Consider the following 13,216-nt stretch of genomic DNA (forward strand, 5'->3'; position numbering starts at 1 on the left):
TGGCATGAAAAACAGAGTGATTCTCAGATGGGTCCCAGGGCATGCCGGAATCATAGGCAATGAAATGGCTGATGAGCTCGCAAGAGCTGGGGCTAAAGCAGTCCGATATGGTCCGGAACCCATTTGTGGACTGCCCAAGAGCGCCATCCGACACACCCTGAGTAACCAATGTAAACAAGAAGCTTTTAAACGCTGGAACAACTCTTCAGGTTTAAACCACTCTAAAGCACTGATAAGGGCATTCAACAGTAGCTATGCGAATGAAGCCCTATCATTGAACAGGAAAAATCTATGCATACTCACTAGGATGCTAACCGGGCACTGTCGCCTAAACAAGCACCTCAGTGTGGTCGGCATCAGAAGCGACAAAGCTTGCAGGTTCTGCCTTGAGGATGATGAAACACCTATTCATCTACTCTGCGACTGCGGCCCACTAATGCATAAGCGTAACACAATCTTTGGTAACTACTTCGTACCACCAGATAGTGTTTGCAACACTCGCGTCAAGGAACTGCTGCGGTTCGTAAAGGCGGCAGGGCTTGCCGATGAGCTTTAGTATGAGTGGCGAACACAATAGTCCAATTCTGGACGCAGTGTTACTAGGAACCTTTTAGGACCAGGAAATAGCCACCCTCTTCAAATAATAATAATACAAAATTTTAAATCACAAATTAGACTGTCCCAATATCCTAGCCAAAATTAAATTTTCAGTGCCACGCGAAAGTGCACGTTTTACAAATTTCAAACCATTTATTGGAAATTTATATAGAACTGAACTCGGTGCTAATAGTGTTTTAGAAAGGATCTGCCGGGAGCACAATAATCTTTTCAAAACTACTCGTGTTGACATCCACTCCTCCTCCCCTCAGCATGACAAAAAAATATTGCAGCAATTTATCAGTGCAGAAACCACATAACTTATGCTTTGTTTTGATTTATATCCAAAATTTAATTTTTAGTTTATTTTTTTCACTTGTTCACTTCTAAATTATAATAGTACAACACAATATTTTTTCATTGTAAACTTGCAACCCCGCACTTGTGCAACTCAAAAATGCATGCTGGTTTGCCTGTAATTGGATTTACATCATAATTAATACTTATTTTGTTATTTTTATAAGCTAGTAATAGTGTATAATCTGTTGGTGAACCTAAATAAATAAACATGTGTTCCGGCCAAGCAGCCAGCGGTTTGGCGGAAGATCATCTTTCAGCACCACTAAGTCTCCGACGGTCTATCCGCTGCCATTTTGTGCGTTTCTAGAGCTCTGACATATATTCTTTGTAGTATCTGTTCCAAAAGTGTTGCGTGAGTGCTCGCGTCCTTTGATAGCGAGTCAACGAGCAAATTTTAGCTTCCCTTTCTACATTCTCCTGAGAATGGGGCAACATAATTGGAGTCCATCCTATCAGGCAGCGTTGCCCCATAGCAATTTACCATAGGACATAATACTATGGAAATAACTAAAGTATACAAGTCGCGCCGTATCTATGTCAGTTAATTGTCTAATCTTTTTAACCGCGTATGCTGCATAACTAAGTCTGTTCGCCAATCCTTCAATATGGGGGCCCCATTGTAATTTGGAATCTAGAGTTATGCCAAGAAATATAGCAGATTCCACCGGTTCTATCACCTCTCCGTTTAACAAAACATTTGCATTTACATTTTTGACATTTGGTACGGTAAATTTAATGAATTTAGTTTTCTTGCTATTTAACAATAGGTTATTAGCGCTAAACCAGTACACGATGTCAGATAAAATATCGTTGACTTCGTCATACATAGCTTGGTTTCTTTTCACTTTGAAAATCAGTGAAGTGTCCTCTGCAAACAATACTATCTAATGTTTTTTCTCTATAAGCTTAGGAAGATCATTTATATAGATAAGGAAGAGGAACGGTCCAAGAATAGACCCTTGTGGTACCCCCATACTGAGAGGAGTCCCAGGAGATCTCCTGCCATTCACGTCGACCCTCTGAATTGTATTGTTTAGATATGAAGTCAGAATATCGAGCGAACATTCATAAGTATCATTACAAGTCAGTAGTTACCGCGGTTGTTCTTCAGCCTCCAGTGCGCGGGCCCCGCCCAGGCCGCCAGCACGGCGCAGTACGAGTACTCCAGCCGCGAGTGCGTGCTCGCGGCGGGCCTCATGTCCGTGAGCCGCGCCACAGCCGCGGGCGGTATTCGCGCCGCACACGCGGCCACCGCTACGTCTGCCTCCTGCTCGCTATCATATCAGTATCAATACAAGTCAGTAGTTACCGCGGTTGTTCTTCAGCCTCCAGTGCGCGGGCCCCGCCCAGGCCGCCAGCACGGCGCAGTACGAGTACTCCAGCCGCGAGTGCGTGCTCGCGGCGGGCCTCATGTCCGTGAGCCGCGCCACAGCCGCGGGCGGTATTCGCGCCGCACACGCGGCCACCGCTACGTCTGCCTCCTGCTCGCTATCATATCAGTATCAATACAAGTCAGTAGTTACCGCGGTTGTTCTTCAGCCTCCAGTGCGCGGGCCCCGCCCAGGCCGCCAGCACGGCGCAGTACGAGTACTCCAGCCGCGAGTGCGTGCTCGCGGCGGGCCTCATGTCCGTGAGCCGCGCCACAGCCGCGGGCGGTATTCGCGCCGCACACGCGGCCACCGCTACGTCTGCCTCCTGCTCGCTATCATATCAGTATCAATACAAGTCAGTAGTTACCGCGGTTGTTCTTCAGCCTCCAGTGCGCGGGCCCCGCCCAGGCCGCCAGCACGGCGCAGTACGAGTACTCCAGCCGCGAGTGCGTGCTCGCGGCGGGCCTCATGTCCGTGAGCCGCGCCACAGCCGCGGGCGGTATTCGCGCCGCACACGCGGCCACCGCTACGTCTGCCTCCTGCTCGCTATCATATCAGTATCAATACAAGTCAGTAGTTACCGCGGTTGTTCTTCAGCCTCCAGTGCGCGGGCCCCGCCCAGGCCGCCAGCACGGCGCAGTACGAGTACTCCAGCCGCGAGTGCGTGCTCGCGGCGGGCCTCATGTCCGTGAGCCGCGCCACAGCCGCGGGCGGTATTCGCGCCGCACACGCGGCCACCGCTACGTCTGCCTCCTGCTCGCTATCATATCAGTATCAATACAAGTCAGTAGTTACCGCGGTTGTTCTTCAGCCTCCAGTGCGCGGGCCCCGCCCAGGCCGCCAGCACGGCGCAGTACGAGTACTCCAGCCGCGAGTGCGTGCTCGCGGCGGGCCTCATGTCCGTGAGCCGCGCCACAGCCGCGGGCGGTATTCGCGCCGCACACGCGGCCACCGCTACGTCTGCCTCCTGCTCGCTATCATATCAGTATCAATACAAGTCAGTAGTTACCGCGGTTGTTCTTCAGCCTCCAGTGCGCGGGCCCCGCCCAGGCCGCCAGCACGGCGCAGTACGAGTACTCCAGCCGCGAGTGCGTGCTCGCGGCGGGCCTCATGTCCGTGAGCCGCGCCACAGCCGCGGGCGGTATTCGCGCCGCACACGCGGCCACCGCTACGTCTGCCTCCTGCTCGCTATCATATCAGTATCAATACAAGTCAGTAGTTACCGCGGTTGTTCTTCAGCCTCCAGTGCGCGGGCCCCGCCCAGGCCGCCAGCACGGCGCAGTACGAGTACTCCAGCCGCGAGTGCGTGCTCGCGGCGGGCCTCATGTCCGTGAGCCGCGCCACAGCCGCGGGCGGTATTCGCGCCGCACACGCGGCCACCGCTACGTCTGCCTCCTGCTCGCTATCATATCAGTATCAATACAAGTCAGTAGTTACCGCGGTTGTTCTTCAGCCTCCAGTGCGCGGGCCCCGCCCAGGCCGCCAGCACGGCGCAGTACGAGTACTCCAGCCGCGAGTGCGTGCTCGCGGCGGGCCTCATGTCCGTGAGCCGCGCCACAGCCGCGGGCGGTATTCGCGCCGCACACGCGGCCACCGCTACGTCTGCCTCCTGCTCGCTATCATATCAGTATCAATACAAGTCAGTAGTTACCGCGGTTGTTCTTCAGCCTCCAGTGCGCGGGCCCCGCCCAGGCCGCCAGCACGGCGCAGTACGAGTACTCCAGCCGCGAGTGCGTGCTCGCGGCGGGCCTCATGTCCGTGAGCCGCGCCACAGCCGCGGGCGGTATTCGCGCCGCACACGCGGCCACCGCTACGTCTGCCTCCTGCTCGCTATCATATCAGTATCAATACAAGTCAGTAGTTACCGCGGTTGTTCTTCAGCCTCCAGTGCGCGGGCCCCGCCCAGGCCGCCAGCACGGCGCAGTACGAGTACTCCAGCCGCGAGTGCGTGCTCGCGGCGGGCCTCATGTCCGTGAGCCGCGCCACAGCCGCGGGCGGTATTCGCGCCGCACACGCGGCCACCGCTACGTCTGCCTCCTGCTCGCTATCATATCAGTATCAATACAAGTCAGTAGTTACCGCGGTTGTTCTTCAGCCTCCAGTGCGCGGGCCCCGCCCAGGCCGCCAGCACGGCGCAGTACGAGTACTCCAGCCGCGAGTGCGTGCTCGCGGCGGGCCTCATGTCCGTGAGCCGCGCCACAGCCGCGGGCGGTATTCGCGCCGCACACGCGGCCACCGCTACGTCTGCCTCCTGCTCGCTATCATATCAGTATCAATACAAGTCAGTAGTTACCGCGGTTGTTCTTCAGCCTCCAGTGCGCGGGCCCCGCCCAGGCCGCCAGCACGGCGCAGTACGAGTACTCCAGCCGCGAGTGCGTGCTCGCGGCGGGCCTCATGTCCGTGAGCCGCGCCACAGCCGCGGGCGGTATTCGCGCCGCACACGCGGCCACCGCTACGTCTGCCTCCTGCTCGCTATCATATCAGTATCAATACAAGTCAGTAGTTACCGCGGTTGTTCTTCAGCCTCCAGTGCGCGGGCCCCGCCCAGGCCGCCAGCACGGCGCAGTACGAGTACTCCAGCCGCGAGTGCGTGCTCGCGGCGGGCCTCATGTCCGTGAGCCGCGCCACAGCCGCGGGCGGTATTCGCGCCGCACACGCGGCCACCGCTACGTCTGCCTCCTCCTCGCTATCGATGCCGCCCAGGGGCTCGTCGTCTAAAATATTCAATACATATTAGTAAATTCCAATATCTATATATATACAATGAAAATGGTCTTTGTTTCAGGCTCAATCACGCCTACGACCAGTGGGATCGTATCGACATGAAACTATCACCATTCGATGCGAAATTTATCCTCGACGTCTACTCCACCAGTGTTGCTGAGTCACTTCTTTTGAGAATGTTACAAAATGTAAACAAAATTTCAAATTCAGTGTTGTTAGCCCAACAGAGATAATTAAAACTTTCAGATCTTTAGCAATGAAAAAAAAATCTGCTCATATATATCTGTAAAAATAATAAGTTCAGTTATTGATGTCATAGATAGGCTGCACTAAAAGTACCGGGAATTGAATATTTCCACTGTTCCTGTCATATTAAAATCTTTTTAATTGAAAACTCCTTAGTTTAATAAATCGAATACCATTTTTTTTTAAAAAAGATTCTCGGTCTTGTCACAAGATCTTACCAAACTTGTTTAGTCGTTGAGAAAATAGAATTGACTCGAGAAAATTCTAGAGCGATGATTTATTATGACTTTCGAAGTGATTTAACACAAAAACAGTGTGTTGACCGGATGATTTCTGCATTAGGTAATGAAGCCCCATCCAAAACTATAATTTATCGCTGATTTGCTGAATTTCAACGTGGACGTGTTAAGCTCAGTGATGATAGCCGTCAAGGTCATCCAAAAACTGCAGTCACCAAAGAAAACGTTGATGCTGTGCGTAAGCTGATTGAGGAAGATCGAGATGTGACATACCGCGAAATTCAGGCAACTTTAGACATTGGCATGAGTCAAATACAAATAATCTTGCATGAACAATTAGGTGTAAAAAAGTTGATTTCCCGATGGATACCGCATTTGCTCTGTGAAGAGCAAAAAGCGACTCGCGTTACTTGGTGCGTCAGAACTCTCGAAAGATTCCACGCAGGATCCTCAAATGCTGTATACAACATCGTATCAGGTGACGAATCCTGGATATACGCGTACGTACCCGAAACAAAAAACCAGTCACGAGTTTGGGTGTTCGAAAATGAGTTAAAGCCAACAAAAATTGTTCGTTCACGGAGTGTTGCAAAAAAAATGGTGGCCACGTTTGTCTCCAAAACCAGCCATGTTGCGACTATTCCTCTTGAGGGACAAAGAACGGTTAATGCAGAATGGTATGCTAGCATTTGTTTGCCACAGGTCGTTTCTGAACTCTGTAAAGAGAACTGCAACACAACACCGCGCACAGAACAAAAGAGTTTTTAGAGCAAGAAAACATAGAATTGAGACCATCCGCCGTAAAGACCCGACTTAAGCCCTAATGATTTCTATACTTTCCTTAAAATAAAGAATAAATTGCGTGGTCAGAGATTTTCATCACCTGAAGAAACTGTGGACGCCTACAAAACGGCCATTTTGGAGACCCCAACTGCCGAATAGAATGGTTGCTTCAATGATTGGTTCCATCGTATGGAAAAATGTGTCAAATTTCGCGGAGAATACTTCGAAAAGCAATAAATACATTTTTAAATAGTAATGTTGTGTCACTTCCTAGATTCCCGAAATTTTCAGTGCCGCCCTCGTAGTACCATATCTGGCACTAGTTTTTAATAGCTGTATTGAACATGACGTGTTTCCTGAGCTTCTAAAATATAGTAAAATTACACCAATATTTAAATCGGGGCTCACTTCTGACCCGAATAACTACCGGCCTGTTTCGGTGTTTCCAACCCTTAGTAAAATTGAAAGAAAAAATATTTTAAGCCAAATTCTTTCTCACTTGAACACTTGTAAGTTACTTCATATAAAACAATATGGCTTTACTTGGGGACGCTCGACTACGGATGCAGGCGTTGAACTCTTCAGGAATATTTTTGAGGCCTGGGAGGAATCACAGAATGCACTTGGTATCTTCTGTGATTTATATAAGGCTTTTGATTGTGTTCAACATTCAACGCTTGTCAGAAGCTATGTCACTATCGTATAAGAGGATCTGCGCTCAATCTTCTGATCTCATATTTAAATAATAGGATTCAGAGGGTTGATGTTAATGGCAGGAGATCTCCTGGGACTCCTCTTATACTTGAAGTGACCAGGCTAAAGCACTAAATTATGCGTGTTCAGCAAGTAGCCTCAATGACTAATGCATTCTCTATATATTCTATATTATCCACTTTATTGGAGACCAAAACAGAAACAAAAGATTAAATACACATTCGAATTATAACTAAAATTGTTCCCTTGGAACGTCTCACTGAACGTCTCATGTTAAAGAAAAATAGATACACAAATAAAAAAAGGATTGATTAAAGAAGCAAGCGCACTAATCATCAGCACATCTCATACTGTCACTAGTAAATGCGGGATGAGGCGAGTTTTACCACGCAAAAGGTGAGAGAGTATATTTGCGGTGCGGTCAGCAAGCGGTGCGATGCAACGCACGAAAATCTTTCGCTTATTGGAATTTCGTTGAATAAATGATTCAATCAACCAGTTGACGGGTCACATATCTTCAGAGAGGGAAGATGAATTAGGATTATGAATATTAGTCGATTGGCGCGAACAAAAGCAAAAATAATAAGAATTAAGTTTGATTAGACCTGAATTTTTTTAAAGATTAGTTTTATAGGAAGGTGCTGGGTTGATGTAATACATGGGGCACACTAAAAGTTTTGCTCTTCTAGCTAACTGGAACTATTTGAATTTCGAATGTTATATTTATTGAAACGTTGCCACCTTCTTAGTAATAAAAAACAATTGTCGGGAAATCATTTGTCAATTGTTTTTATCACACATCAAAGTTCTACGTACGCAAGGAAAATGGAATTACGTCGAAAAGATTTTAGAGCTTTGATTTTTTATGATTTTGAAAGTTCTCTCTTTCCGCAAGACTGTCCCATTCGTCTTTAAAATGGTTTTGGGAGAGAATCACCTTGCTTGAGCACCGTGAGGCGATGGTTTCCTGATTTTGAGAGAGGTCGGGTTTCTTAACATGACGAATTTCGTGAAGGGCGGCCTTCAACTGCCGTTAACAAAAATAATGTAGCTACTGTTAAGCGGCTAATTGAAGAAAACCCGCGGATTATCTATGAGACAATTCGAGGACTATCGGGGATTGGTATGGTCAAATTCAGAAAAATTACACGAAGAATTTAAAGTTCGGAAACTTTGTTGTCGTTGGATCCCTCATGAACTGACAACGGAGCAGAAGCGGGCTCGCGTGGTATGGTGCTCACAGATGCTAATGAAGTACGACCACGGACGTTCTAATGCTGTTTATGACATTGTCGCAGGAGAATTGTCGCACGTGGATTTATTGTTTTAAATTCGAAAAAAATAGCAATCTTGTGAATGGTTGAAAATGAGAACAGGCCAACAAAAGTGAGGCAGACGAGAAACGTTGGTAATAAAATGATCGCATTTTTTTTCTCATATGCACCATTCCACTTGAAGATCAAAAGAGTGTTAATGCAGAGTGGTATTCTACCATTTGTTTACCCAGGGTGTTAAAAAAAGTTCGCGATAGACGACCAAAGAGCCGCGGTCTCCTACATCATTACCGTGCCGTGTGTGAAGAAGCGTTTTCTTCACACACGGCCAACAAAACTGTCATTTTTAGCTTCCGTCATTTTTTGCCCCGACCTAGCATAGCACCCGTCTGTGATGTCTGTATTTTCCCTAAAATCAAAGATTTGATAAGAGGTTTCACTTTTACCAATTCCTGATACGTTTAATCAGCACGTAGAAATAATGCCTTCAGATCTGTGGTCCTCCTATCTTAAAAAATGGGTCGCATGAAAAAATGTTTAAAATATAATGGGTATTTTGAAAGCAATAAACATAATATTTTGGTTATAACATGTTGTTTTTTTAAGTTACGCAAAACTTTTAGTGTGACCTACGTATAACATTGATGAATAAAATAGAAGACTTACCACATAAATCATTGTGCTGTTCATCTTGAGGTATCGGTTCCACTTCGGCATTGACATCAAATGCAAGAGCTTGTTGGGACGAATTTAATACATTATCATCCATCCAATTGTTTATTTTGTTTTCACTGAAATAAATTTCAACGATCTTACTATTTGAGTGCGTGTTGTAACTTTTAAGATTTATTTTAACAAAAAGGGTCGAGACGAGCAGATCGATGATGATAATTGATACGCCGTTACAATGCAGTGCCGCTCAGGATTCTTGAAACACCCAAAAATACTGAGTGCCACTACAAGTGCGCTCGTCACCTTGAGAGGTAAGATGTTAAGTCTCAATTGCCCAGTAATTTCATTATAAGATGTTTATATATGGTGTAAATCTGAGCCAAATATGTTATTGCGAAATTATAGTGTTGAGGGAAAACATTATTTCAGCGTCATTGTTTTGCGACACCGTGACAATATTCGCCAAATCTTACAGTGTGAATTATATCTATATTCCAACTGTTTACTTAGTACGTGACGAAATACGTAAGAACGGGTCACTGTAGTAACCACGACATCTAAATACTACAGTTTTGTATTCAAAATAGTTTCAATGTTTAAACTGCGGCCATATCGAAATAAGGCGTAGTTTTGCGTGGTTGCATTTCAGAAAAGCAAAAAGAACTAACCCGTCTTCTGCATCTGGATTCCAATTGCTTATAGAGAAGCGAGCAAACGGTTCACAAATTGGATCGTTTTCCGTGAACGCTGGCAGGAGTTTAGATGAAAGGGTTATTTTTTCAGAGAGGTCAATATCTTCAGGTACATTTTCTTTTATAGTTTCTAGAAATTTTTCATCTGTCCTAGAAACAAAAAATTAAAAAAAATATGAAAAATGTTGACTTTATCTACCTATGAAAGTAATAATTATAATGCAATAATAACAGAATAACTTTCATGCACATATTCCTGTAAATTTGACTTCCATTTTGATCAAAATGGAAATCAGAGATTATAGACATGCATTACCATTGGTTGCGGCTTCAGACAGACAGGTTGTTATTGAAACTCACATTATTATCATTAAATACCAAAAAAACGTACATACTAATGGACACACAAACACACGTTGCCTTTTATGTTATGCCATGAAAGTATTCAGTCCACACTGACAAAGAGGTTGGCACAGCTTGTACACATTATACATAATGAATATAATCATTCCCAAGTACATTAATTATCTAAACAAGTGAATTACCTTAATATTAAAGCAAGAGTTTTATCATTCACAGATAGTGTTGCATTGAAGGCTCTGTTAGATGAATTGACATCTCCTGTTGTTGCTGCTAGCCTCTCGAAGAATGGATCTGAAAACATATAAACAATTCATAACTAATATTACCTACATAATAAAATGACAAAGAATTGGAAGCTGTAGTGTTTAAAAACTATTACCATTATTCGTAGTTCAAACTATAAGTTCTTCTAAAATCTTTTTATTGAATCTTATATCTTTAAACGAGCAATTCTTGTATATATATATATATACATACAAGAAAAAAAAATGGTTTTATCCATGTTTGAATGAGAAACAGCTACAATAACATTAGAATACAAAGCTCTATAGCTATTATATTATAGCTCAGATGGGACATTGGGTGATCCGGAAAGCAGAAGACCCCGGTTCGAATCCAGATGTCCTATTAGTTTTTTTTGTTCAAGTTTTGTACATTCTTAAAAATCCGAGCAAGGCTCGGTCGTCCGGATATTATTTATGTAAGTAATAATATAACTGGAGCTGCGCACGGCTCGGTTGTTTGCGTCCGAATGAATTTTCAATTAATGAATCGTGTGACGACCACTACTCATAATATCTATACAAACTCGGGAATCGAGGGGAGCTCTATTAATTGCTATACATGCATTGTACCTATTTATAACAATTAACATAAAACATTAATAGTTAAATTTAATTTATAAAATAAGAATTTTAGAATACTAAAAATTTTTTTATAAAAACCTATTTGATAATAAAATTGAAACAATTAGTTCTTAAAAAAATTATTGTTACTAATTTTAAGAGTCTTAAGTAGGCTTATTAAAACTTTAATTAAATAATGATGCACCAATATATATATATAATGTCACTAGCAAGATGTTTGTGATATAAATTTACCTACCTGATTTAGACATGGCATACTCAAATGTTTCGATTATTTCCTTTTATAAGTTCTAACCAAGTGGGTGTGTTACCTATAGTAGCAGAAAAGACACCCACTAGATGGTACCTAAGTGACATGCCTTTCCCGTTACAATGTACCATCAACAAAATTGATTCATGACCCACTGCACTAATAACTCTTTTAAAATCATAAAAACAGTTATATTTGCATGAAAAATATTGTAGGACATTGAAAAATATTGTATTGGTGGACACTGTATCATTTGAAACAAAACTGTGCCTATGCATCTAATAGGCAGAGTTTTATACAATAGACTGAATATTACTACCAAATAAGGGTGTTAATTTGAATGAGTGTTTAAATGTTATCTGTATAAGTTACTAGTGTTAACATATTATATGTACTTTATTAATGTTGTCCGCAACTCACAATTATTTCGACGACTTTTGTTTTGTTGTTTATAGTATGTTGATGATAATATATTTTTTAAAGAATTATGACTTGTAAAATCTATTATATATATAAAATTGGAGGTGTGTGTCCCTATATTTCACCTTGCAGCCAAAACTACGCATCGCAGACCAAAAGTGTTTGTATGTGGCAATAGGTACAAGGTTCCCATTGTGCACTATGGTGGTTGCAAGTCGATAATTATAAGGGTGTAAAAGATACGGGGGTTGAAAGATGTTAACTTTGAAAATGTGACTATTATTGATCTAAAATGGTCTGGATTGTTCAGGAAATTTCTGGAATGTTCTAGAAAGCTTTAATATGTATACCAATGTTCTGATCGATCGAAAATGTTCTAGAAAATTCTAGAATGATCTAGAAAATTCCAAAATGATCTGGGAAGTTCTAAAATCTACATTTAGATTCTAATCGAATGAGAATGTTCTAGAAAATTCTAGAATGATCCAGAAATGTCTAGAATGATCTGGAAAATTCTAGAATTATATAAAGAGTTCTAAAATCTACGTTTAGATTCTGATTGAATAAAAATGATTTAGAAAATTCTAGAATGATCTAGAAATTTATCGAATAATCTAGAACATCCAAGAATAATTTGGATATCTTTGGAATTTATTCCAAGGCGCTCAAATATATTTGAAATGTTCGAAAAAATTCTAGAATCACCTAGAAATTTCTAGAATGATCTAGAATATTCCAGAATGTTTTAGAAATGATTTATATGCCACGGTTTTGAACGATTAAGAATGTTCTATATATTACTAGATTGATCTAGATTGTATGCTAATTTTCTGATCAATATAGAATGTTCTGGAAATTCCTCCAATGATCTAGAAAGCTCCAAAATGTATCTCAACTTTTTGATAGATTAGAAATATGCTGGATCGTTCTAGAAACTTTTAAAATTTCTTGAGATACTTAAAAGTCGAAATTATTAGAACAATCCGGAAAATTTGGTCGGTAGTGGGGATAATTTTTGCGACTATATAAGCCGAAATGTCAAACCCGTGCTTCAGTCGATTTTTTATAAGAATTGTATAACGAAAAAATAAATATTAAAAATTTAATAATCATAAATAACAGCGTATAGTGTTTTTTAAAGTGAAGAATCAAAAGTTTTAACGTGCAGTGTAATACACAATATTGTTTCTTTTTTTTTTAGTTTTTTTATTTTAGTGCAGTGTGAAAAAGGTGAAAAAAAAATTAAAATATTACTAACGATGCCGAAACGTAAATGCGTATTCTCACGTTCTCGAATTGTATCGAAAAGGCAAAAAATGTCACGGAGAAATGAAACTACAGACGAAAGAGAACAACGTCTCACATTACTTCGAGAAAATTATCATCAAAGTCGAAATAATCAGACTGAAGAGCAGCTTAATGATTCTAAAGAAACGGACCGAATCAGAAAAAGATTGCAAAGAAAAAGAAAGACAAATGAACAGGCAGATGATAGAAGAATACAAAATGCAATAAGAATGCGTGATCTTCGACTAAATGAACAAATGGAGGCTCAAGTTTCTAAAACAACTGTATATTCTGTTCGTCAAAAACGTCGGGAAAAATACAGTCTTGAACAAGAGGCGTTTCATTATAATCCTACTAGA

The 13,216-nt window shown here is 42.7% G+C and overlaps 1 protein-coding gene across 14 annotated transcripts in view; it reads right to left on the reverse strand.

The window, feature by feature from the left end:
* Positions 1–13,216, reverse strand: part of LOC126966490 (condensin complex subunit 2) — a 42,179-nt gene that overhangs the window by 20,060 nt on the left and 8,903 nt on the right. Inside the window, exons 5-8 of one of the 14 annotated variants that reach the window (XM_050810575.1) lie at positions 10,217–10,325; positions 9,648–9,821; positions 8,974–9,098; positions 4,835–5,041 (exon numbers count right to left, since the gene is read on the reverse strand). In XM_050810575.1, coding sequence (XP_050666532.1) covers positions 4,835–5,041; positions 8,974–9,098; positions 9,648–9,821; positions 10,217–10,325 — 615 coding nt within the window. Of the gene's footprint in view, positions 1–2,052; positions 2,211–2,266; positions 2,425–2,480; positions 2,639–2,694; positions 2,853–2,908; positions 3,067–3,122; positions 3,281–3,336; positions 3,495–3,550; positions 3,709–3,764; positions 3,923–3,978; positions 4,137–4,192; positions 4,351–4,406; positions 4,565–4,620; positions 4,779–4,834; positions 5,042–8,973; positions 9,099–9,647; positions 9,822–10,216; positions 10,326–13,216 lie in introns of those variants that run through there. The other 13 variants (XM_050810588.1, XM_050810587.1, XM_050810586.1 and 10 more) reach the window with 13 other exon arrangements.

This window comes from Leptidea sinapis, chromosome 10 (genome assembly GCF_905404315.1).
Source record: "Leptidea sinapis chromosome 10, ilLepSina1.1, whole genome shotgun sequence".
NCBI classification, from domain to species: Eukaryota; Metazoa; Arthropoda; class Insecta; order Lepidoptera; family Pieridae; genus Leptidea; species Leptidea sinapis.